Below are 23,249 nucleotides of genomic sequence, written 5' to 3' on the forward strand. Positions count from 1 at the left end.
AAATTGTTCACTTGAGAAAAATAAAAGAAAATGAGTCATTGAGATGAATAAAATGCATTCGAAGCCCCTTTTTGTACATTTTTTTCTTTTCTTAAGCTATAGAATTTCAAGTGGAGAGGGAAAACTCAAGTATTCACACATTTTGTGGTGAATTACAATATAGAAGATGAAATTTGGTGTTTAAAATTCAATTAAGCTGTTTATATTGAGGATTTAGTGAAGACGAGTCATTTTGACCCGGAAGACACAGGGTATATTCAGAAAATGAGGACAACAGGAGAATGAAAAGAGCATGGAGAGATGTAAAAATTATTTTAAACTGAAACAAATTGTTTGTCTTTGTTCAGCCTGGTGTGGGGTAACCATTTTTTGTACCTAGAAGAACTGATCCAATATCCAAAGTAAGAAAAGACAAAGGATTTGAAATGATTCAAAATTGTTATGTGTCACCCCGAAATCCCACATACTCCGTCAGCGCTCCGCCCCGCTGCGCTCCAGATGGCCTGCGCAAAGCAAAGCCTCCAGCCTCCGCTGAGGCTTCCGTCGCTCCGCTCTGAGTCCCTTGGAGATGGTGGAGGGCATGCGCCAGATGATTACATTCAAAGCAGCAGAACATGCGGAAATGATCCAGGGTTTCCGCGGATCATTAAAAATAATTACAATTCATAAATGTTTTTTAAATTAAGGCCTTAATTGGCAATAAAATTAATTAAATATGTTTATTGTGGCATTTATGATTCTTTAATAAAAAATGTTTATAAAAACAATTTCGTCAGATATATCGTGATTAATTTGCGTGAAACTGATCATAAAGCCGTATGTTTGGAAAGGAAGCTGGAGGCGGAGAAAAGGAAGTACGTCGGAGCGCCGACGTACGTCAGCCGGGCGGAGCGGAGCGCCGACTTACGTCAGTGGGGCGGGGCGGAGCGCTGACGGACGTCAGCGGGGCGGAGCGGAGCGCCGACTTACGTCAGCGGGGCGGAGCGCCGACGTACGTCAGCGGGGCGGGGCGGGGTGGAGCGCCGACGTACGTCAGCGGGGCGGGGCGGAGCGGAGCGCTGACGGACGTCAGCGGGGCGGAGCGGAGCGCCGACTTACGTCAGTGGGGCGGGGCGGAGCGCTGACGGACGTCAGCGGGGCGGAGCGGAGCGCCGACTTACGTCAGCGGGGCGGAGCGCCGACGTACATCAGCGGGGCGGGGCGGAGCGCCGACGTACGTCAGCGGGGCGGGGCGGAGCGGAGCGCTGACGGACGTCAGCGGGGCGGAGCGGAGCACCGACTTACGTCAGCAGAGCGGAGCGCCGACGTACGTCAGCGGGGCGGAGCGGAGCGCTGACGGACGTCAGCGGGCGGAGCGGAGCGCTGACGTACGTCAGCGGGGCGGAGCGGAGCGCCGACTTACGTCAGCAGAGCGGAGCGCCGACGTACGTCAGCGGGGCGGAGCGGAGCGCTGACGGACGTCAGCGGGCAGAGCGGAGCGCTGACGTACGTCAGCGGGGCGGAGCGGAGCGCCGACTTACGTCAGCAGAGCGGAGCGCCGACGTACGTCAGCGGGGCGGAGCGGAGCGCTGACGGACGTCAGCGGGGCGGAGCGGAGCGCCGACTTACGTCAGCGGGGCGGAGCGCCGACATACGTCAGCGGGGCGGAGCGGAGCGCTGACGGAGGATGTGGAACCTGGGGGTCAGACAAAAGAGAAACACATGGGGAAACATGGAGAAGAGGCTAGGGATCATTAGAGAGTAGGGCAGCTCCAGTGTTCAGATGTTCTCCTTTTTCTAAATGATGAGAGCAGCTCCTGTGAGCTCAAAACCTGGGCCTGACACACCTGCTGATCCTGGAAATATCTGTGCTCTGAAACTGGGAGAGAAGCTCTCCTGTTTTCCATGCAGCCAACAGCAGGTCCAGCTTCCACACTGCTGGGATCCAACAGCTGATTCCAGCTGCAGCCTGAATATTGCTCTGCATTTAGTGGCAAACAGAGAAACAGCCAACAGTGATGCAAAGAGCAAGAAAAAGCAACAGAGTTTTTCTAAAGACTGAGACCTTTATTTAGAAGGACAAGCGACTACATCAATGTCAGGATTCAATGAGAATTGTTTCTCTGCAGGGCCAGCCTTTGTCTCCACTAGTAGATGTATCTATGAAGAAGATCTGCTGTCTCCAACTGTTAACTTTTACCCTTTTTAAATTAAGCTTTCCATGCTGCTGGAGCATCTGCTCTTTGCTAGTTCTTCTCTAACACGTCTTCTCCTAATGAGCTTCATGCTGTTTGCTTCCTTCAGACTGGAAACTAAATTCCCATCTGAACGACGACTACACTGCCTTTCTTCTCTAGCGGCTTTAATTGGACGACTACAGTAGCTCCTGATCTCTGAGAAATGTTTGGTTCTGGTGTTGGACGGTGCAGTGGATTATTGGACCGCTTTGGTTCTGGATCATTGGTTTCCTCTAAACTGGTGAGGGGTCTGAAGTGATGAAGCAAACAGAACTAATGAGATGGAGCCCACTTCATAGGTCTAAATGCTGAGGATGACTAGTTTCTGCTGAGTCATGCTTTAAACTGTCTCTTCCTTCAATGTAGAAATACCTGCTCATTAGTTAGACCCTGAAAGCAGCTTCAGTTTTAGCTCTTCTAACAGATGTCAGGCCTGCACAGCCCACCAGCTTGGAGGACCACAGGAGTCCCCTTCTTCTTCTCTGAGATCCAGGATCGCAGGCTTTGAGGAGCAGAGCCGGACCCCCTGCTGCAGAACCGGAACCATAAGATCTGCAGAACGCAGCAAACTGGAGCAATAAAAAAGCTTCCAGGCTTCCAAAGCTTCCTGAGGCTTGAACCTTCAGCAGAAGATGTTGGGCTTGGCTTGTGGTTCTTTTCAGTGAGTTTGAGGAGCAGAGAGCCAGGCTGGGATCGACTTCCTCTTCCTCAGACAGAAGAGGAGGAGTTCAAAGACAAAAGTTTGAATTTAGCTGAAGCTGAATCATTCTGTGGACTTTAGAAAAATGTTTCCTGCAGTGGGACATTCAGTCAGTGTGTGAGAGATTAGTTTTGGAATCAAGTCTTTTTCAAAGCCTTAAGACATGTCTCTAATGAAGCTAAAATGACTAAAACATTTTTTTATCCTGATTCTAAACTGCTGAGTACAGGATCCTTATCAACATCATGTTGTTCAGTTGAAAAGTCTTTTCATAGGAACTAAGATCCAGTTCTGTGCTTGTTGTAGTTTTTTTCCTGCAGTATCTAACTGGAGTTTAGCTTTTTCAGGACTTATTGGGAATTTATCCTGTTTTTTATTTTTTATATTCATGAAAAACAAGATTTCCACCAAACAGGACAGGAAACCTGAGCGAGCCTTTCACTGGTTCTGCTGTTTAGTTTGGAGAAACTCTATTTCCCAGCAGCCTTTGCAGTTTCCTGTAGAGGATGATGGGAACTGTAGTTTAACTCTTGTGACTACAGGAATGTTTCAAACAGGAAAATTGAAGGTTCTTCTCCTTTCTGATGGTTTTCTTTTAGTCTGTCTAATTCATCTGAACTCTTAACTGTAAATATTTATTCCCAAGAATCAAACTTTGATTCTAGAGGCTTCTTTTAGAGATGAAAACACAGCAGTCAGCTGATTTCCTGTGAAACAGGAAGTGAACTACCTTGGGTCCACTCCTTCAGATCAGCCTCCATCTAGAGACGGAGAGGATGAACTAATCCTAGAGGGAAGTGTTCCTCTGGGTCTCCTGGGGTTCTGGAGCCTTTATTAGATGTTCTGTAGAATAAATCCTGATTTAGTGCTGAATAAAAGTCTGGTACCGTCAGCTCAGTGCACACCAGAGCGAAGGAGTTAGAACAGAATCAGATTATTTCAGATGATTAGCCCCGCCCATTGCTTTGATTTAGTTCTACAGTCTGATTTAGAAATCACTGATCTGGAAAAGGATTGGTTAGATCACAGCAAGAATTTAATAACTGTTTGAAGCTTCTGATTAAAAAAAACTGTTGATGTATTTTCTACTTTTCGAATCCATTCAATGAAATATCAAATAAAACTTCAGAAATATGTTTCAAACACAGCAAAAACATTTCAGCTTCAATGTTAACTTGATGATTTAGAGCTCAGGTTCCTGTAAATTAAAAGTTGAGCAGATTCACCCCTCCTCACCTGTCCTGTAAAAATGGGCGGAGCCTCAGGTGAACAGGTAAACACTGAAGGTCTGGACTTTGAGCAACAGTAAAGAAAATAGCACATAGACCTGAACCAGGGTGAGTGTTTGCTGCTCATTTTTATCCTCTCCCTCTCAGGGTTCTGACTGGGTTCTCGGTAATTAAATCCACAACCTTCATTTTTTGAGACTCCAGAGAAACACTGATTGAAATGAGTGGAACTGATGCATTTCTTGACAGAGGAAATAAACAGTCTGTTTGATCCTGAATTATGTTTTCTTAGGACTTTATTTGGGCATAATAATAATAATAATAATAATAATAATAATAATAATAATAATAATAATAATAATAATAATAATAATAATAATGACAACAATAAAAATATAATAGAAAGCAATAAGGGTAGTTCTTGTAAATATTAGTACTAGTAGTATTAACAGGCCAATAGTGGTAGTAGTAGTTTTAATAGTTATTGTACTATTTGCATTAACTGTTCATGAATCTTATTGGGGGGAAATATTTACATTAATGTCAGGTTGTAGTTTAGCATTAAAACCTAAACATATCTTAATCTGCTTATCTTACCCCATATCTTCACTCCAATATTTTATGATCTAGCATGTATTTTGAACAACAAATCAGCACCGCTGCTGAGCACAGTCAGTGAACCTTAGTCAGTGACAAACGCTGTAACCATTGACTGTAATGTTTATGGAGATACTGGACATGGGTTTAAAAGTCATCTAACCGTTTCTGAATCCATTCTATCAGGGTATATATTGATATTTAAATCTGGTCTAGTCCTGCTATAATCATGTTTAAACATTATAAACCTCTGATAGATGGAATATAAGCCAGATAATGTTCAACAGTGGTAGAGAGACAGATGTGAGAGCATCTGTCCTGAATAAAGTTCTCCTCTCTGATAAATCCTCCTGATTGTGTCTCCATCTGTTGGGCTTAGAGTTTGCTTTAATAATATTGCTCCACTTATTTTAGTCAGCTTCCATCGCAGGACTTTCTAGTTGATGTTTTCCCAGTACTCAGTACTTTCCTTCAGTCCCTGCCTTGATGCTACAGTGGCTGACAGGAGCAAACAGAGAAGTCAGAGAGAGGTCCACTGTGGACGTTTAGTTTCATGGTGAAGTGGTTCCCAGGGGCCGTTTCTTCTTGGACTCTCTCTCACTGTCTCCATTCAACATTAATTCCTCTTTGCTCTGGAGCCACAACTGTTTGCTTGTTTGTTTCAAACCAAAACTTTGATTAATAGTTGTTGGGTCATTGAATTCCTCAGATGTAACAAAGCCTGCAGCTGTTTCTATCACTGAGCCTAAGAAGAATTAGTTCAGCTGTTCTGCTAGTACAGCAGAGTCTTTAACAAACTGATTGTCAACATTCAATTCTTTCATTTTTAGTCTGAACAGAAGTTTATTAATATTCTGACAGATTTGTTTAGAGTTTCCCTTAGTATATCTGAAATAAAAACTGCTTTAGCTCTTAGCATTTCTAGCATTTGCCTGTTCCTCATTGAAGTTACATTTAATGTGTCTATAGAAAGTTTGGATTTGTTAAATTTTTTCAGCAGCTGATCTTTAATTTTCATTGATTTGAGACAATCTGAATTTAGCCATGGAAAAGCTTTATATCTTTTTCCTCTGTGATTCATAATTTTAGCAAATGACAGAAATACTTTTTGAATTTCACCATTGAAAAGCTCAGAACATTTTTCTAAATCATCTCATGACAATAAGGTTTCCTAGTTCAGATCATTTAAGGCCTTTTCCAAACTGTGCTGTTGATGTTTTGGGATTTCTTTTGTTTTCTGGTATTTTCTCTTTTCATTTTGAGAATACTTTCAAAATCTTTGATTTGTTCATTTTCTTGTAGAAAAAATGATATTAAGGTCAGAAAGATGAGTCAGTAAATTACAAGTTTTTGTAATGTTTCAGGTTTATTAGCAGAAAGTAAATCAGATGCTGAATGATTTATGATTCTAGTTGGATTCTCAATTAATTTGTTTAGATTAAAATGATCATTTATACATTTCTAAATCCCTCTGTCCTTTTTTTCATCCCAATTGATTTTGAAATCTCTAAATAGAATTATTTCTTTTTCTGATTAAATATTAAATAGGAGTTTTTTTAGCTGGTCATATAATCATTTTAGATGAGTTTTAGGTTTTTCTTGGATGAGGTTTATGACTGAGACAAATTCCAGTTAATGGTATTTCAGCAGAGAAGGACATAATAACGCTGCATTTCAAGATATTCAGACCCAGATGGTTTCTGCTCGATTCAGGTTCCTCTGGTCCTCTACACACATGATGGGAATCAGCTTTCTGCTTTACAGGACACTAACTGGACCTGAACCACTGGGAACTGACTGGTTCTGGTTTCTCTCTCAGACCGAATGAAGTCCAGAAGATGGAAGATTGGGATCTAAAGGAGGACAGAGCAGAACCTCCAGGATCCAGCTGTCTGTCTATGAGGAGTGACCGATCCAGAGAATGCTCTCCTAACTTCAGAGCAGAACCTGGACCCTCAGACTCAGAGTAAGGAACCAGTTTCTAACTGACTGATATGACTGCACAGAGATAGAACCTCTTGATTGTGAACTGGTTGATCTTTAGAGTTTAATTCCAAAGTTCTTTAGTTTTTCTTTCAGATTAAAGCTAAATAAACATAAAGGATGTCAGTCAGTAAATCAGTAAAGTTTGAATGAGGGCATGAGAATCAATGATGGAGGAAAACAGAACCAACCAAGAATCTGAGGAGCAACCAGGTTCAGAGATGCTCTCTAAAGCTTCTGGACCACAGGAGCTTCTGGACTGGGAACACTGGACTAGATGTGATCAATGGGTCAGTGTCCAGAACTTTCCAGGCTTTGTAGTACTAGTAGTTGGTACTATAGTAGTACTTTGTAGAATCATTTCTAGAAATCTGATCTCATCAGCTCCATTAAACTGAGACAGGAGCCTGTTGTCCTGCAGGTGTTGCATTGATCCATGTGATCCAGACCAGTAGAACCCAGTTCTTCAGATAAAGTTCAGTTGGATCCAACAGAACCGTCTGAATGTTTCACTTTGGAACTTTAAACAGTTTGTCTGAGGAATTTAGAATATATTATATTATACAGAATATTTCATAGATTATTTTACTTCATCTCAGCAGTAATGGTAGAGAAACACTAAAAGCTCATCTGCAGCTCCCATTTTGAACTGGTTTCAGCGGACCAGACTGACTCTGTGCTTCAGTTCAGGTTACTTGCTGAACTCCTCCTCCCTCCACAATTCATCTCATCTGGAATGAGCTTCATGTTCAAGTTAATAAAATGAGGGATCTCAGAACAAAGCTTGAAGAATCAATCAGATTAGAGATCTACAGAACGGCTCCCAGTGAATCCAGTCTCTTCTAACTGGTGGGCCTCATTGATCCCACTTTGGATCAGTAATAGATGGAAACCAGTCAGACAGCAAAGAGATAGTTCTCACACAGCTTCAGGTCTGCTGCAACAAGGCAAGCAAACCAAGCAATTGCCTAGAACCCTGAGCTGTCCTGGTTATGGACTGAATCTAAGAACAGTCTGAAAGCCCATTTAAATTTAATGATGTCATGGTATCAGTGTTGTTTTCATCAACAATGAAACCATGGAACCCAGGGTCTGTGATATGTTTTATATGCATCATTGTGCTAGCCTAGCAAACTAGCCCCACCCGCCAGCGGCCAAAATAATTTTTGCCTGCGAGTGGTCTAGCCTCAATCAATGCCCCAGGCCCTAGAACTGGCGGGCAAATCACAGTGCAGAGATGTGTTTTGAATTTTTGGATGCAAAGCAGGCAGGGTTTTGAGGGTGTGACAACAAAGCTGCGCGACGCTGGAGAAAGCACAAGGAAGATGGCAACAACTATTAAACAATAGCATGCACTGTGCCAGTAGCAGCTTTCAATGGAGCGTTCCATTGGCAGACTGACAGCTCATTGGCTCATTTGTACCAGGTGTAGCCTGGTCCCTGGAGGGCTTTACCATACAAACGAGAAATTAGACACTGCTGTTGGACATCATTCAGTCATTTATCAATGTTTTAAATCAGGTTGGGTCCGGATTAGCCAGCAGGTGGGTCCAGATCCAGACCATGATCTGCTAATCCTTGACCTCTACACTTGGCCAACACTCCCATGCAAACTGTTTACAGTCAGTAGCTTTGTGTTAGTCAGTCCAAGCTCTATTTCTCCTTTTTTCCACCAGACACTCAGGCAGACAAACTTTGGGGCAAGACTTTGGGCCAACAGCTTTTGAGGATAGTGCTAAAATCTGTGTTTAAAATAGCTTTTGTCATGTAAAGATCCAGAGTTTTGTTTTTATTTTTTTATGTATCATATGAAAGTATATGTCACGTTAGGGTTGGTGTTTGTGGACCCAAATGCAGAGGCAGAGGTAAGTTCTTGCAGATTTAATCAAAGGAAACAGTTTAACAAAGGCGGGAATCCAAAAATCCAACCAAAAATGTAAAGCAAACCAGAACCATGGAGACATCAGGGGAAACCAAACACAAGGAGCCGGGGAGAGACGAGGTATGAAGACAACAACATGAGAAGCCAGCAACGACAAGGAACCAACAAAGGGTTAGAGCAGAGGGAGAGCATATATAGCAGAGTGAGACAAAGGCAGGGCTAACGAGTTGACAAGGAGCAGGTGTGAGAGGAGACAACGAGGGAGCCAAGGGGAATGGAACACACACACAAACACATACCAGAGGACAACAGAAAAACATGAGAACCAACATGAATCTAGAAATTACAACAAAACTGGAATTAAACCAATAAAACTAGAAAACAAGGAGCAAAGTAAAGAACAACAGAACCAAGACCATGACACTATAGCTCTAGAATGAAATAGGCTAAATAAATACCACAGAAGCAACATTTTCAAAAAGTGTCCCACTTTACCCACCTTCACAATGGCAATCATCAAGAAGCAAACATAATGTTGTGTTAATCATTCATGGTGTCTTGGTAAAATGAATTTTAAAATTACATCATTAAATCATATCACCTACCTAAAGCAAAGGAGTGAAGTTCCCACCTGGCATTGATGAGCTGCACAGAGACACTGAGGTAGTTCTCATTATTGATAGATGTCCAATGGTCCCCTGTCAGTGCTAAACAGGTCGCTTCAACCTCCTTCTCAACTTTCACGGCTTTCTCCGTGGCATGCTGGTAGTGTATTCTCCTTATGATAGTTCACCTCGCGGGTAGTTTGTAAGATGGGTCATCTGTGGCAGCCTGGAGAACAAGCTGCAGCCCATCATCTTCAACCACGGTGATGTGTGTTCTTAAAAATAAATTTTCCCTGAAGCAAACCTGGTGGCTTTAAAGCTGCATCCATGTTAGCACGTCACGTTTGATGTGTTAGCAGTAGGCCTATACACAAGACTGATTTGTTCTCGCCCCAGATATACATCCTTGCTGAGTCATAGATATAGACCCTGCTCCCAAACCAACTTTGAGAATAGATTAATGGCGATATTTTGTTTATTGCCCGATAAGAGTATAACCCAGCACGTTAACGCCGATAAAAGCCCACCGCTACTAAAAACATGCCTGTATTGGAAATATTGTTAGCTTGTCTGTCTGCTATTTTAACCAATATTTTAAAAAATTTGATGTGTTATTTTTACAGCTTTTGTTACCGTTTTTTTTTTATAAAATAGATAATTAATTCATAAAATTTTTATTTCAATTCTAGAAATCACTTTTCTGCCCAACAGCAATGATGAACTGCATGGCAGCATTCTATACCCAGCCATTGTGGTATCTAGATAAGAGCTGTCAGTCTGGTAAAGAATCTGGTTGTTATATGAAATTGTAAAGGTAAAGTTATTTTAAGAATTGCAATATAAAACTGACTAAAACTAGACTAAGACCTTTTTGAGTTTTAGTCGATTGAAACCAACAAAATCTATCACATATAAATGTGACTAAAATTAATAATAGTTTTTTTCCTGAAGACTAAAACTAAGACTAAATCTAAGATGGCTGTCAGAAACAACACTGCAGAGAAACAAAAACAGTATAAAAATAAGCAAAGCAGCAAAGGCACAAACAAACAGAAAAGTGAATTACTGAAACTGGAACTGAACCACATGTTAACTAAGAGTCTTTATTTCCTTCTTAGATGGGCTTCTAGCTGGAACATGTGGAGGAACACAGAGTAGAACAGAGCAGAGTCTCCATCACCCAGCTCTGTTTCTATTAAGAGTGGCCAGTCCAAAGATCTTCCTTTAGCTTTCAGTAATGATCCTGGAGCAGCAGATCCAAGGTCTACTGCTATTAGCTGCTACCATCATGTTTAAACATTATAAACCTGCTTCCCTCGGCTCTCGTCTTGATAACTTCCCGACCTACGACGACCAGTCGCATCCCTCCTTCCTGTGTTCCATGGTAGCAGAAGTATGAGGCTGCACCAACACCCAGTCAGTACCTGGAGCATTTGAAGAAAGGCCTTAGAATCAATGAAGGAGGTGTTAAGGTCATGGCTGAGAAAGTCTCCTTCTCCAGCCATTCCTCAGCTGTAAACCCCACCTGGGTCCCTAAATCTGTAAGCCTGCAGAGTATTACTCACTTCAAGGTCTCTGAAACTCCTATCGGGGCAAGTGGGAAATCTGGCCATGGTGCCCGTCGCCTGTTCTATGGGCCTCATCCTCTTACAACATGGAGGTCAAAGGATGGAGTGGCCAGCCATATCCTGGCTCATGGTGTCATTCCTGATTAACTACAGGTCCAACTCTCCTCCTAACGACTCTTGGAATTCTGATCATTATCATTTTGGAAGCCATTTCAGGTTCTAGGGGAATATTTAAGATTTGGCTATATAATGTAACCTTTAAAAGAATTTCATTCTGTAGAACTCACACATATGACTGTTCAAACCATAGAGTACTTTCAGAGAAAGATCATATGTATACTGAAGGATAAAGATCTTTTATTAGCAATCAAAAGGTCGGAAAATAATTAGCATAATAGCAGCAAGATATAATCAAATTATAAAATTAAACTATCAAGAAAATAAAACTTCTTCTCAAACCTTAAAAAAGTCTAACTTTCTTTCAACAGGCCTGTCATGTTAAGGATGGAGGGATGCTAAACTTAGTTCCTAAAGCTATTAACTTCAGAGAACAACAGCCTCTTTTCTTCTAACAGGAAGCTGCTAGTTATATTTTTGGAAATTGTAAAAAGTTTAACCTTTCTAACTTTGTTTTGTGGTAAATACGATCTTTTTCATAAGGAATAGTTTCTTGCCAGCCTCTGAGACACCACCTTCTTCCCAGCGATATGTGTGAGGTGAGTCTAAAAATAATCTAATGCTTACAACTGAATGAAGATTTTTTTCCACCATAATCTTGTTGAAAAATCTCAGAACATCATCCAGGTCTGTTCTGTCTTGGTATCTCTTTCATTTCGTGTTAAGGACCTCTCTTTAACCTAATCATTCTACTTTGTGATATATCCGATCCTATCCCAGAAATCAATTATCTTTCCATCTTCATCCACTGGTCAGACTTAACTTTTTAGTTTCTATGCTTCTTTCCTACATATAATCTTTTCGTCTCCTCCCTATGCCTAGACCTCTCTCTTAGTTGGAGGTCTTGATTTGGTCTTATTTTGCTGATGCATCCATAATCTGTCTTTCTTTGTCCACGAGTCGGGCACGTCCTTTTCTTCTCTCCGTCGGAGGTCTGGTCATCCATCCTCTTGCTCATCCTCCTTCCGGTGATGCCTACCTATTCTTATTTTAACCCTCATTTCTATAGACACTTCATCTTTGACTGCTAGTCAAATATGTTCTTTTCTTCTCCCCATCGGAGGACTGGTCATCACCTTCTTTCTACTGGTTCATCCTCCTCTGATACGGTTGAGCTTGGATAGGAGGGAGGCTTGGGTGGGCCCAGGCTTGGGTGGCATCACAGTCCCCAGCCTGTCTTTTCAGAGCTTTGAGGTGCAGATCAGTGAGTGCAAGTGAGGGAGTGAATGAAAATAGGAATGAATGAATGCATGAAAAAAATAATGCCCAAATGTGATCAAACTTCTTTTGTTGTAACCTGTCTAGAAAAAAGGAACTCATCTTCCTCTCCAATAGGACATTGTTTTACCATTGTTTAACAATATGTTTTATTATTAACAATGCCATCCTTTCCCATTATCTCTTAATAAACTCAGATACTATGCTATTTATTAAATAGGCATTGAATTCATTGTACAATTTTAGAAGGCCTTTGCCCATTTGGTTCCTACTCTTTCTACAAAAATTACAGCTCAGACTGGCCTGATAAAATAGTTCCTCTTTCTTCTCATTATGTATAGGCTTAATGATTAGCTCAGGCTTTATAATTTCTTTAATTAGGAGGATTACTCTAAAAACTATTTGTGGATGAACAAATTTAGGCCAGAATTAACTCCATAAAATCAGTTGACTTGACACTGGTCCAGGCGTATTTAATAGGTCCAGTTTATCCAATAGGCTGATGACCCGGCCAGAAATTAACAAGAAAACCAGTACAAAAGGACTTGAGTCGTGCTTCTGGTTCTAAGGTTCTGGTTCAGAGTCCGGTTCTGTGTTCTGCTCTTTAATGACCACCACATCAGCTTCTCAGACAAGATAAATAGCTTTCGTTCTGATATCAGGGACCAGAACCTCTGGTCTTCACCTTCCCAGACTAGAGGTGATCAGTGGGTCAGTGTCCAAAACTTTCTGGGCTTTGTAGTACTATCAGTGAGTACTATAGTAGTACTCTGTAGAATCATTCCTAGAAATCTGATCTCATCAGCTCCATTAAACTGTGTCATGACCCTGTTGCCCTGCAGGTGTTTCTTTGGGATCCAGACCAGTGTTAATTTCCTCAGCTTTTTTTTTTATTTAGTCTTAGTCACAATGACAAAAAATAATTTTAGTCTTAGACATATTTAGTCATTGCCTTCCCAATTTAATTTTAGTCTTAGTCTAAATGATGAAAATCAACTTTAGTCTTTGTCAAATGTTAGTAATTTTTATCCTTTTAATCATTCTTGTCATATTTGTCATTTTAGTCAAAACTGTAAATAATAGAACTTCTCCACACACTGTTTTTTTACATATATATCACACTGTACAGAATAAAAGTTCTTCACACACAACTTCTCTTTTTCTCTATTTAATTTATACAAAACTGTGCAGAATAGAACTTCTCCACACACCGATTCTCTTTTTAACATATATCCCTCTGCACACATTGCACCTTTTGTCAGCTTGTTTCATCATATCCACAAAGTCTTCATCCTCAATGGTTCTTGCAGGTAGGCCAGAACGCCCAATCCACTTTGCCATTGAGTTCTCCAGGGCTATCTGCTCTTTGGTTTGTACGGTGGGGGTGCTCCCAACATCTGTGCAACGTCTGAATTGGCTGTGGTGTCACAGTGTCAGGTATCTGACATAGCTTAATCTTGTTGCTCAAAAACCAGAACTCTCCCAGCAGCTGTTCATCTGCAGCTCTGTGACATCTGTTTCCTCCCAGCATCAAACAAACCTTAGCGTCACCCTGCCTCTGATCCAGTTTAAGTTCTATTGGGGTTCTGGGTGGTTCAGTGGTAGAGTAGGTTCTCCATGTGCCGAGGCTATAGTCGCTGATCCGATTGTCTTAGGTTTGGTTCGTGTTCTGGCTCCATTAGCTGCATGCCCTTCCTGCTCTTTACACCCTTATACCTGTCAGATTCAAGGCTGGCTAAACGCTGGGGCCAGAGGGACAAGAGGGACTCAGAGCTGATCTGCTGGAAGACAGAACTTTCTCATCTCTCTGTCCACTCTCCTCTGTGATGTGAACTCAGTCGAAACCAGTGAAACCACTTCCTTCTAATTGGGAGCCTCATTAATCCCAGTTTGGATCAATAACAGACAGAAACTAGTCAGACAGCTAAGAGATCGTTCTGACACAGCTACTGGTCCTTTGTTTGTGGCTGACCTTCATGAAGATGTTCAGCTTCAGTTGGACAACCCTTTACTGTTGAAAGTCAACTATTTCAGTGATAAATTAATCTCTCCACAGATCGAGGGAAAGGAGCAAACCCCACTGTGGAACAAGACCCAGAACCGGAGCTGAACTGCTGACAGCCAATCAGAGCAGCTGTGCAGCAGGTAAGACTGAATATTTCCAATCAGAGCTTCCTTCTATTGTCTCCATTGAACTCTGACAACAGTTCATTGGTAACAGGATAGATATTTATATTTACACCATGGAATCATTCTAACAATATGTTGTTTCAGTCAGCAAACCCATGGTTAGCCCAAACAACCCAGAAGAGAGCAGGATTACTTCACATGGTATGTTGCAGGGGTAACTTGACTCAGGGTAATCTTTTTTAAACCTAGAGACCCAGAGTAATCAGGTACTTACCCCAGAACTTACTCTGGTTCAGTTTCACCAATCTTGCTTTCTGAAACGGACCCCAGGTGATAGTTCCTTTGTTCTGTGTTTTGGGTTCTGGGTCCTTTTAGGACATGTTTACACATCCCTGAGGGGTTCACCACTAATGGAACAATTCCATGTTTTCCAAAAATAATGCATCCCAACATTCAGAAGGTGTTTTATCGATGCTTGAATGCAGTGATAAAAACTAAAGTGAATTAAAGTTTTTAATCAGGCACATGTAGATGGAACCAGGAGGTCCTCCTCCTGTTTTTGTCTTCTGTGTCTTCAAATTTGTCTGACTTGTACCTGCAAAGGAAAAAGCGTTGGATGTTTTGACCTGAGTGTTTAGAGACGGTTAGGGTAGTCTGTGTTCAACCCAATAAGCTATTGGGTTTGATGAACTGGACCGGTTTTAAGCCCTTTGGGCTAAATGCAATAAAACTGACATCTCTTTAAAAGTGGAGGTCATTTTGATGAAAGCAACCTGCTGTTCAGCTGCTTTTCCAAGAAGAGGGAAGGGAAGTCTGAGAGACAGAAACCTGGATTTCCTCTGACACTAGATCACTGATTACAGGGTAGATATTTCTTTTTACACCATGGAATCATTCTAACAATCTTCTTAAGGACCAAATCAGTCCCATTTAATTTCCAGTCTGTAATTATTCTTTAGAAACATTAAATCCAGTCTCTGATTTAGCTCCCTACTCCCACTAACTGCTCCCATTGAGCTCAGTGTGGAATAGGTGAGGAACAGGATCCAGATGGGACGCAGGACACCTCCTCATAGAAGACAGGGCAGTTAAATAAACACAGCCTGAACCAGGAACACCACGAGATGATGAGATTAGGACATATAAGACTGCCACAGGGAACAAACAGGAACTTAAACACATGCAGAGGTAATTACAGAACTATGGACACCTGGGGCAAATGAAGAAGGGAGAAACCAATCAGAGAGGGAACAGGAAAAAAACAAAGAAACACAGAACATTGACTATGACTGTTTATCTGCTAGATTAGAGCATTTCCTCTATTCTCCTTCATTAATGCTGGAAAATGCTGAAGAAACCCTTTTTCTTCTGGTTCTGAGGACGGATCAGATGGTTTAGCATCAGATCAAGTGAAGGAAGAGACCTTCTAATGATAACACCTCCTGATGTTCCAGATGGTTTGGTTCCAGCTTCATCTCTAAATCAGGTTTTTACTTCAGTCTTCTTTTCTTCTGTGTTTCAGCAGATGTTGGTCTGCAGGAGGTTCTAGAGGAACATAAGACCAGTCTGAGGAGGATATGTGAACGTGTGGTTGAAGGAACTGTTGAAACAGGAAGTAGAACCCTCCTCAACAGGATCTACACTGATCTCTACATCACCGAGGGACAGAGCGAAGAGGTTAATACCCAACATGAGGTGAAGCAGCTGGAGAGAGCTTCCAAGATCCAGAACCTCCATGATTCTCCAATCAGGTGCCAGGACATCTTCAAAGCCTTCCCTGACCAAGATGGAGCCATCAGAGTGGTTCTGACCAACGGCGTCGCTGGTGTTGGAAAAACCTTCTCAGTGCAGAAGTTCACTCTGGACTGGGCAGAGGGCTTGGAGAACCAAGATGTCATTGTGGTGGTTCTGCTTTCCTTCAGGGAGCTGAACCTGATCAGAGATCAGCAGCACAGTCTTCTCACGCTGCTCCATGTTTTCCATCCAACCCTCCAGAAGCTCCCAGCAGAGAAGCTGCCTGTTTGCAAACTTCTCTTCATCTTTGATGGCCTGGATGAAAGCAGACTTTATCCGGACTTCAACAACAGGCGGCTTGTTACTGACATTACACAGAAGTCATCAGTCAACATTCTGCTGATGAACCTCATCAAAGGGAACCTGCTTCCCTCGGCTCTCGTCTGGATAACTTCCAGACCTGCAGCAGCCAATCAGATCCCTCCTTCTTATATTTCCAGGGTAACAGAAATACGAGGCTTCAACGACACCCAGAAGGAGGAGTACTTCAGAAGGAGGTTCAGTGATGAAGAGGAGAAGGCCAGCAGGATCATCTCCCACATCAGGACCTCCAGGAGCCTCTTCATCATGTGTTGGATCCCAGTGTTCTGCTGGATCACTGCTACGGTTCTGGAGAACCTGTTGACCACAGAGCAGAGAGGAGAGCTGCCCAAGACCATGACTGACATGTACTCACACTTCCTGCTAGTCCAGACCAGGAGGAAGAAGAACAAGTACCATGAAGGACATGAGGCGAGTCCACAGGAGCTGATGGAGGCTGACAGGGAAGTTCTCCTGAAGCTGGGAAGGCTGGCATTAGAACATCTGGAGAAAGGAAACATCATGTTCTACCAAGAAGACCTGGAGCAGTGTGGTCTGGATGTCACAGAGGCCTCGGTGTACTCAGGAGTTTTTACAGAGATCTTCAAAAGAGAGAACGTGATTTTCCAGAAAGCAGTCTACTGCTTTGTTCATCTGAGCTTCCAGGAGTTTCTGGCTGCAGTCTACATGCTCCACTGCTTCACCAGCAGAAACACAGAGGTGGTGAAGAACTTCCTGGAAGAAGTATACCAAGACATATCTCTGGAGGATTTCATGAAGAGAATCATGGAGAAATCCCTGCAGAGTCCAAATGGCCACCTGGACCTGTTTGCTCGCTTCCTTCATGGTCTCTCTGTGGAGTCCAACCAGAGCCTCCTAGGAGGCCCGCTGGGTCAGATGGAGAACAGCCCAGGAACCATCCAGAGAGTCATCAACAATCTAAAGGAGATGAACACTGGTTATCAGATCTCGACTGATAAAATCTCACCTGATAGAAAAATCAACATCTTCCAGTGTCTGATTGAGATGAAGGACCTCTCAGTTTATCAGGAGATGCAACAGTTCCTGAAATCAGAGAACAGATCAGAGAAGGAGCTGTCAGAGATCCAGTGCTCGGCTCTGGCCTACATGTTGCAAATTTCAGAAGAGGTTGTAGATGAGTTGGATCTGGAGAAGTACAACACATCAAAGTATGGACGATGTAGACTGGTTCCAGCTGTGAGGAACTGCAGAAAGGCTCGGTGAGTCCAGATGTCTTCATGGGGTGATGCTGACTCAGCTCTATTGTCCTCCTGGTTCTTCCTCATTGTTATAGTCGCTTCTGGACATTTTTGCTCTTTAACTTTTTCTTTCATCCTTTGGTCTGTTTCAACAATTCAAACATCGAAACGCTTGGCTCTTCAGGACAGTTCTGCTGGAGCTTTTGGTGTTTAGAAATTTGGATCATTTTCAAAATATGTTTTCTCTAACGAGCCAATCAGCCAGAGCCTCAGCAGAACCTTTAAACTCCTCTTCACTCATTGGGCTGTTTGCCCAAAATTCAACTGTTGATTCTCTTTGACTGTTTTTAAAAAATCACTGTTTAGCTTTTATGGAAACTTGGACCATTCAGATCAATCCCTGTTGCTGTTGCTATGGAGATTAGTTTTTTTTTAATCCAGAACCAGCTTTTTTACCTGCGACAGATTTCCCTCTGAGCTTGTAAATTAGAGCCAAAATATGTTGATGTGTGTCTGGTCTCAGAAAATGTCATTTCCTTGTCAAGTCAGAGCATCCCAAAGCTCTGAGGACTCTGCTTCCAGAGTTTGGAACCATTTTCCTCATTAACACTTCATCTGCTGCCTTTGTTGAAGCTGTTAGATGTCTTCCTGTAAAGACCTGAGGACATGAGCTTTATCACATTAGACATTCCAGCTTCTTCTTATTACATGGAGCAGGGGAGATTTTTCAGGCCAGGAATCTGGAATCTTTTTAGCTTTCTGAGGACCCACCTGAAAAATTAAACAAGCTTTTATCAACTAAAAATTTTTCTTATATATCTGAGTTCACCTTCAGCTGTTACCCACATCCAAATCAAGCAGAGGAACAGACTGGAAGTATTGAACAGTCTTGGATCAGCTGTTTTTCACACTATCAGAGCTTATAAAAGCAGCTCAGGTGTTTTAATGAAAACAAAGTAAAATTAATTACGTCATAATGATTATAATTTTTGTTCTGCATTTTTTCCCAATTCATTAAGTTTAAATATGATGATAAGGGAGATATTCAGAGGAACTCCAGTTTTATAATTACAGGTTTAATGATAGGATTTTTTTTGTATTTCTCTCAATTCATTACTAACTTCCAGGCAACATACTTGTATTGTTTTTTTTATTCGATATTGAAAGCATAAATTTATAAAAATTAAATGTTCAAATTAAAAGATTAAGTAAAATAATATTTATTTTAGTTATTTTACGTTCCACTTTTGGACAATCATCAATAGTTTTCACTGAAAGCATAGCAGCATAACTATAGAGATAGCTCAGGATAACCTGAGCCACTCTAACTATAAGCTTTATCAAAAAGAAGTTTTAAGCCTAGCCTTAAAAGTAGACAGGGTGTCTGCCTCACAGACTAAGGGCCGGATCTATCAAAGGCTTGCGTGTATAAAAACGTGAGCTATTTCACTGCGCACGCTAAAAAATGTACAAACTGATCTATCAACAGCGTGCTTCAAGGATTTGGTCTTTAAAACGTGCTAAATAGCGCCTCTTATCCATTTAGTACTTTTTCTGCAATGAATATGCAATATGGGGCGTTTACACGCAAAAGTGCGTCTTGTGGGAGGAGAACATGTAAATATATTAATTTAGCACTCGCAAAGTGATTTATCAACCCTGAAAGCAATTTTGCTAAAGGTATCTGACTCTATATTTAACACGTTTCAAAAGAAGGTGCAAATGGTCTGTATGCGTAATTGCGCACACATGGCAGCAGTTTTTGTGGCAAGAAGGAGACATCGAAATGAAGCAAGGAGACGCAGAGAACGCATTTTTTCACTCCGTGTGAATATTTTTGGAATGAACGAGGAAACGATCATCAAAACATATCGTTTATCCAGCATTGCCATTTTGGAGCTGTTGGGGGAACTCCGAATGGATTTGGAGCCAGCCACAAGGAGGACCCACGCAATACCAGATATCACAAAACTCCTTGTAACATTGCACTTTTTTGCATCTGGGATCTCCCAATCTCGTTTTTCAGAAGTGCTGTCCGACGTTCTGAATGCCAAGTCACCCTGACGCCCTACCGGAGAACCCCGACCTCCCCCCTGCGCCTGTGGAGCTGTCGTCTATTATTGTCTTCTTGACGACTTAAAATTGAAGCTAAGTTTTATAAAAATTCAAAGTTCTTAAAAAGCAGAAAAAGTCTCAAACAAAGATTCAAAAATTCAGGCAGAGGCAGCTGAGTCCAGGTCCAGGGTGTTTATTGCAAAACACAACATATTCACACGGAGCTGGTCACCTGTGAGCCTAAGCTGAACAAATGGTGAAAACAGCTCCCTTTTATACAGTTCTTATCAGTGGAAATCCCCCTTCAGAACATATTTTTTATATATTTAAACGACAGTCTTTGGTAAAGGTCACATTAGCATTTATCTGCAAATCACGATGACATTCATAGACACATCACATTCTTGTGAGAGCAGTCTCTCAGGCCATGAAAACATCTGGTGCACTTAAATCAGAAACTTATGACAGTTCAATCACAAACATGTTGAAATTAATCCTTTCCCTACTTCAAGCCATGTCAGTCTGGCCTAGGGTTCCCCCTTGTGTCCCAGTCAAAGCATCACCCTTTCTGGGACCAGTACTGCACTGTGTGCCTTGAAAATAACAACTCTATTTATCACAAGTTGTATGGCCAAATTTTGCTGAGCTGGGCAACCTTGATATGTCAAATATTTCATTTTTAATGAGTGTGCTTCTTGTCACTAAGGGGCCTCAACCCTGCGTTTTCCTGCAGATTCCACTCCTCTGGGCCAGGTGCAACGCTTACACACACTCACTGCTCTGTTTTTCTCATTTTGGCCTTGAATGGCTCTTATAACAGTATTTGTGAAAACAACTTTAAACTTATAAAACATTAACTTTATTTTATCTTATGATTAGTGCAGATTAATACACAACATTCCCCCCTTTGATCCTAAAAGGATCAACTAAGTGATTATGCAGGTGATGACTAATCTAAAACACCTTAAATGTGAACTCACACAAGTGACAAAAGCACACTAAACCAAACGTGAGATTAAACACACACCCTATAGTTGAAGTGAGTAATATAAAACATGGTGGAGAATGTGTAAATGTTAAACTGATATAATGCAGAAAACAGAATATACAAAAACAAAGAGGGATCCCCCTCTTGGCTCCCTTAAGAGGACCCGTCCTCGTTGCTTACTTTTTTTGTAGCAAGATTTTCTAATTCTGTTTTCTCAGCAGAGGCAAATACCAATGCCCAAGCAGCATCTTGTGTTACGAGGTCACTGCATTTATCCCCTACATAGGTGGTCTTTCACACCCATAAATACACAAACACAAACAAAAAGCTTCATCAGGCCCGGACTAGGCCAGGCAAACACATCTTCTAGTGGTCAAAGGACCGTCATTACAACTAACATAGGAGTAACCATGTGGCACTCTCCTGCAGAGTACTTGTACTGTCACATAAAGTATACAATTCTACCAATATTTTTAACATAGGTATGCATAATCATCAATAATCAGCATTGTCCTTATATCCAGTATGGCGTTGAAGTTGATATTAATAATAATAATGGCCTCCATAATTCTGTCCATAATTCTGCCCTCCATTCGGGCCCCCCTGGGTATACGGAGCCATACGCTGCAGATCAGCGGTCAGCTGCATCACCTGCTCTTGTAGGTTGATAATGGTCTGCTGTGCATCCCGAAGTTGCACCACCTGCTCTTGTAGGTTGATAATGGTCTGCTGTGCATCCCGAAGTTGCTGCCTGAGTTCCAGATTGTCTCGGGTAAACTGCCGATTCCCAGCCTTTACTTTGCGTTTGTACATGGTGCGGCGCATCCGTTCAAAGGACCGACGTGGCTCGGGGTGCACCAGACCCTTCATGAATTGGGCATAAACTGCTGTGGTCATAGAGGTGATTTCAGGCTTGAGGTCATTGTTGGTGTCGTACGACTCCAGCGGATGAGCCAAGAACTTTGCAACATGATGAGCTTCGGCAAGATCAAGCTTTATGTCATCTGCTACGATCATGAACATAGCCAGTACGCCTGTAAGGGGTGGTGGCGGATAATTACATTGGCGGGGTGACGGTGGTCGTCGATCCTCGGGATTCTCAGGACTGGCAGGGGTGCTGGTTAGGCCGAAATCGATACTGAGGTTCCCCGGTGATGACGAGATGGACAGTGGTTTCCCAGTAGGTAATGGTGGTTGATCATCAGGCTGCCTGCTGGGTGTCATCATCGGTTGATCCTCAGGCTGCCTGCTGGGTGTCATCATAGGTTTGCTCCAACCCGAAGGTGCACTGCTTGGCCCCTCTGCAGGATCTAGTAGGTGCCTGGGAGGAAGATATGGGCATCCTACCCCTAGTGACGGGCCTAACGACGCCAGTGCAGCTCGTAAATTCATTTGGTTTTCTTCATATTCATCATAACTAGCCTCTGCCATGTTCAATAATCTACCTGTGGGGACATAGTATGGTAAATTTAGGCATCATCTGAAGGCATAATATCTCTTATATCTATGGATTATTCAGCATGCAAGTTGCTATGTCTACGTGAGTAAGTATATAAGTCCTTGTAATACAAAATATTTACATATATACACTGTTGTTATTAAAGAAATGCACGTACCTGGTGAGGGTGGAAGGTGATCATGGTTATGTTTTATATCTCTTGGTCCAATTGTATCTCTACAACTGGGAACTGACCAGTTACACTTACAACAAGTCTTGAGACCAGTCCCCGAACAAGGGGTATGATGCAACACATAACTATCAATATAATCAATATTACTGCCCCTAGAATCATTCCTGCTGCCTTAAGATATTTTCCCCCTCCAAGCTTGTGAAACCAATCCCAGAATCCCTTCAGCTGAGTGTTCCAATTAGACTGCAGCACATGTTCATCCCTCATTCGTTTCATTTCCTGTAGGACTCCTGTGAGGCTACCATTTACATCTGTGTGCATGGGGATTAAAGTACAACAATCTTCCCCTATATAATCACATATTCCTTGGTCTCCAGCCATGCGGGATTCTAGCACGAACCTATGTTGTAGAACCATTAGTGAAGTTGCATGCAATTGTTCCTTTACCAAATCCAGGCCCTTTATTGTAAAGTTTATAAATCTTTGTTGATTATACCATAGGAGATTCACCCATCTATTATTTCGGGCTATGTACTGTGCATTGACAATAGTTCCCCAAATTGGTACCGCACCAGCCACTCTTCCGCTTTTTATCCAATCACTCCCTATGGCAACCTGGTCTTCAGGTACTCCATATGGGATCTGATCCCAAGAAATATATACCTCATCAGATTTTTTCCACTCCTGTTTAGGGGGAGTACTTCTTTTAGCGCGGTTGGGTATCTCATTAAATGTTACATTTGTACTTATTAGGTTATTTACTATTAACTTGAGTTGTCCTGTCAGCATTACCGTGCACAGATGCCTTCCCACTGAGGGGGTAATGTGGCCAACATTTGTGTCTCATTATGGCACATCCAAAAATGTCACCTAACACTGCATGAAAAGTGAGATTTTTCGTCCCCTAAACTCCCGCAGATCTGCCTGATTTTCGCAGTTCCGAAATTTCAACCCCG

The 23,249-nt window shown here is 42.1% G+C and overlaps 1 protein-coding gene across 1 annotated transcript; it reads left to right on the plus strand.

The window, feature by feature from the left end:
• The first annotated feature begins 818 nt into the window (after nucleotides 1-818).
• On the plus strand, nucleotides 819-17,644 carry LOC119778517 (NLR family CARD domain-containing protein 3-like). Its single transcript, XM_038277780.1, has 4 exons — nucleotides 819-907; nucleotides 6,562-6,708; nucleotides 14,232-14,320; nucleotides 15,828-17,644. The coding sequence occupies exons 1-4, from the start codon at nucleotides 819-821 to the stop codon at nucleotides 17,642-17,644; spliced, it is 2,142 nt and encodes a 713-aa protein (XP_038133708.1).
• Nucleotides 17,645-23,249: the final 5,605 nt, after the last annotated feature.

The sequence above is a fragment of the Cyprinodon tularosa genome, unplaced genomic scaffold (assembly GCF_016077235.1).
Source record: "Cyprinodon tularosa strain WSP-4 unplaced genomic scaffold, ASM1607723v1 ctg1342, whole genome shotgun sequence".
Lineage (NCBI taxonomy): Eukaryota > Metazoa > Chordata > Actinopteri > Cyprinodontiformes > Cyprinodontidae > Cyprinodon > Cyprinodon tularosa.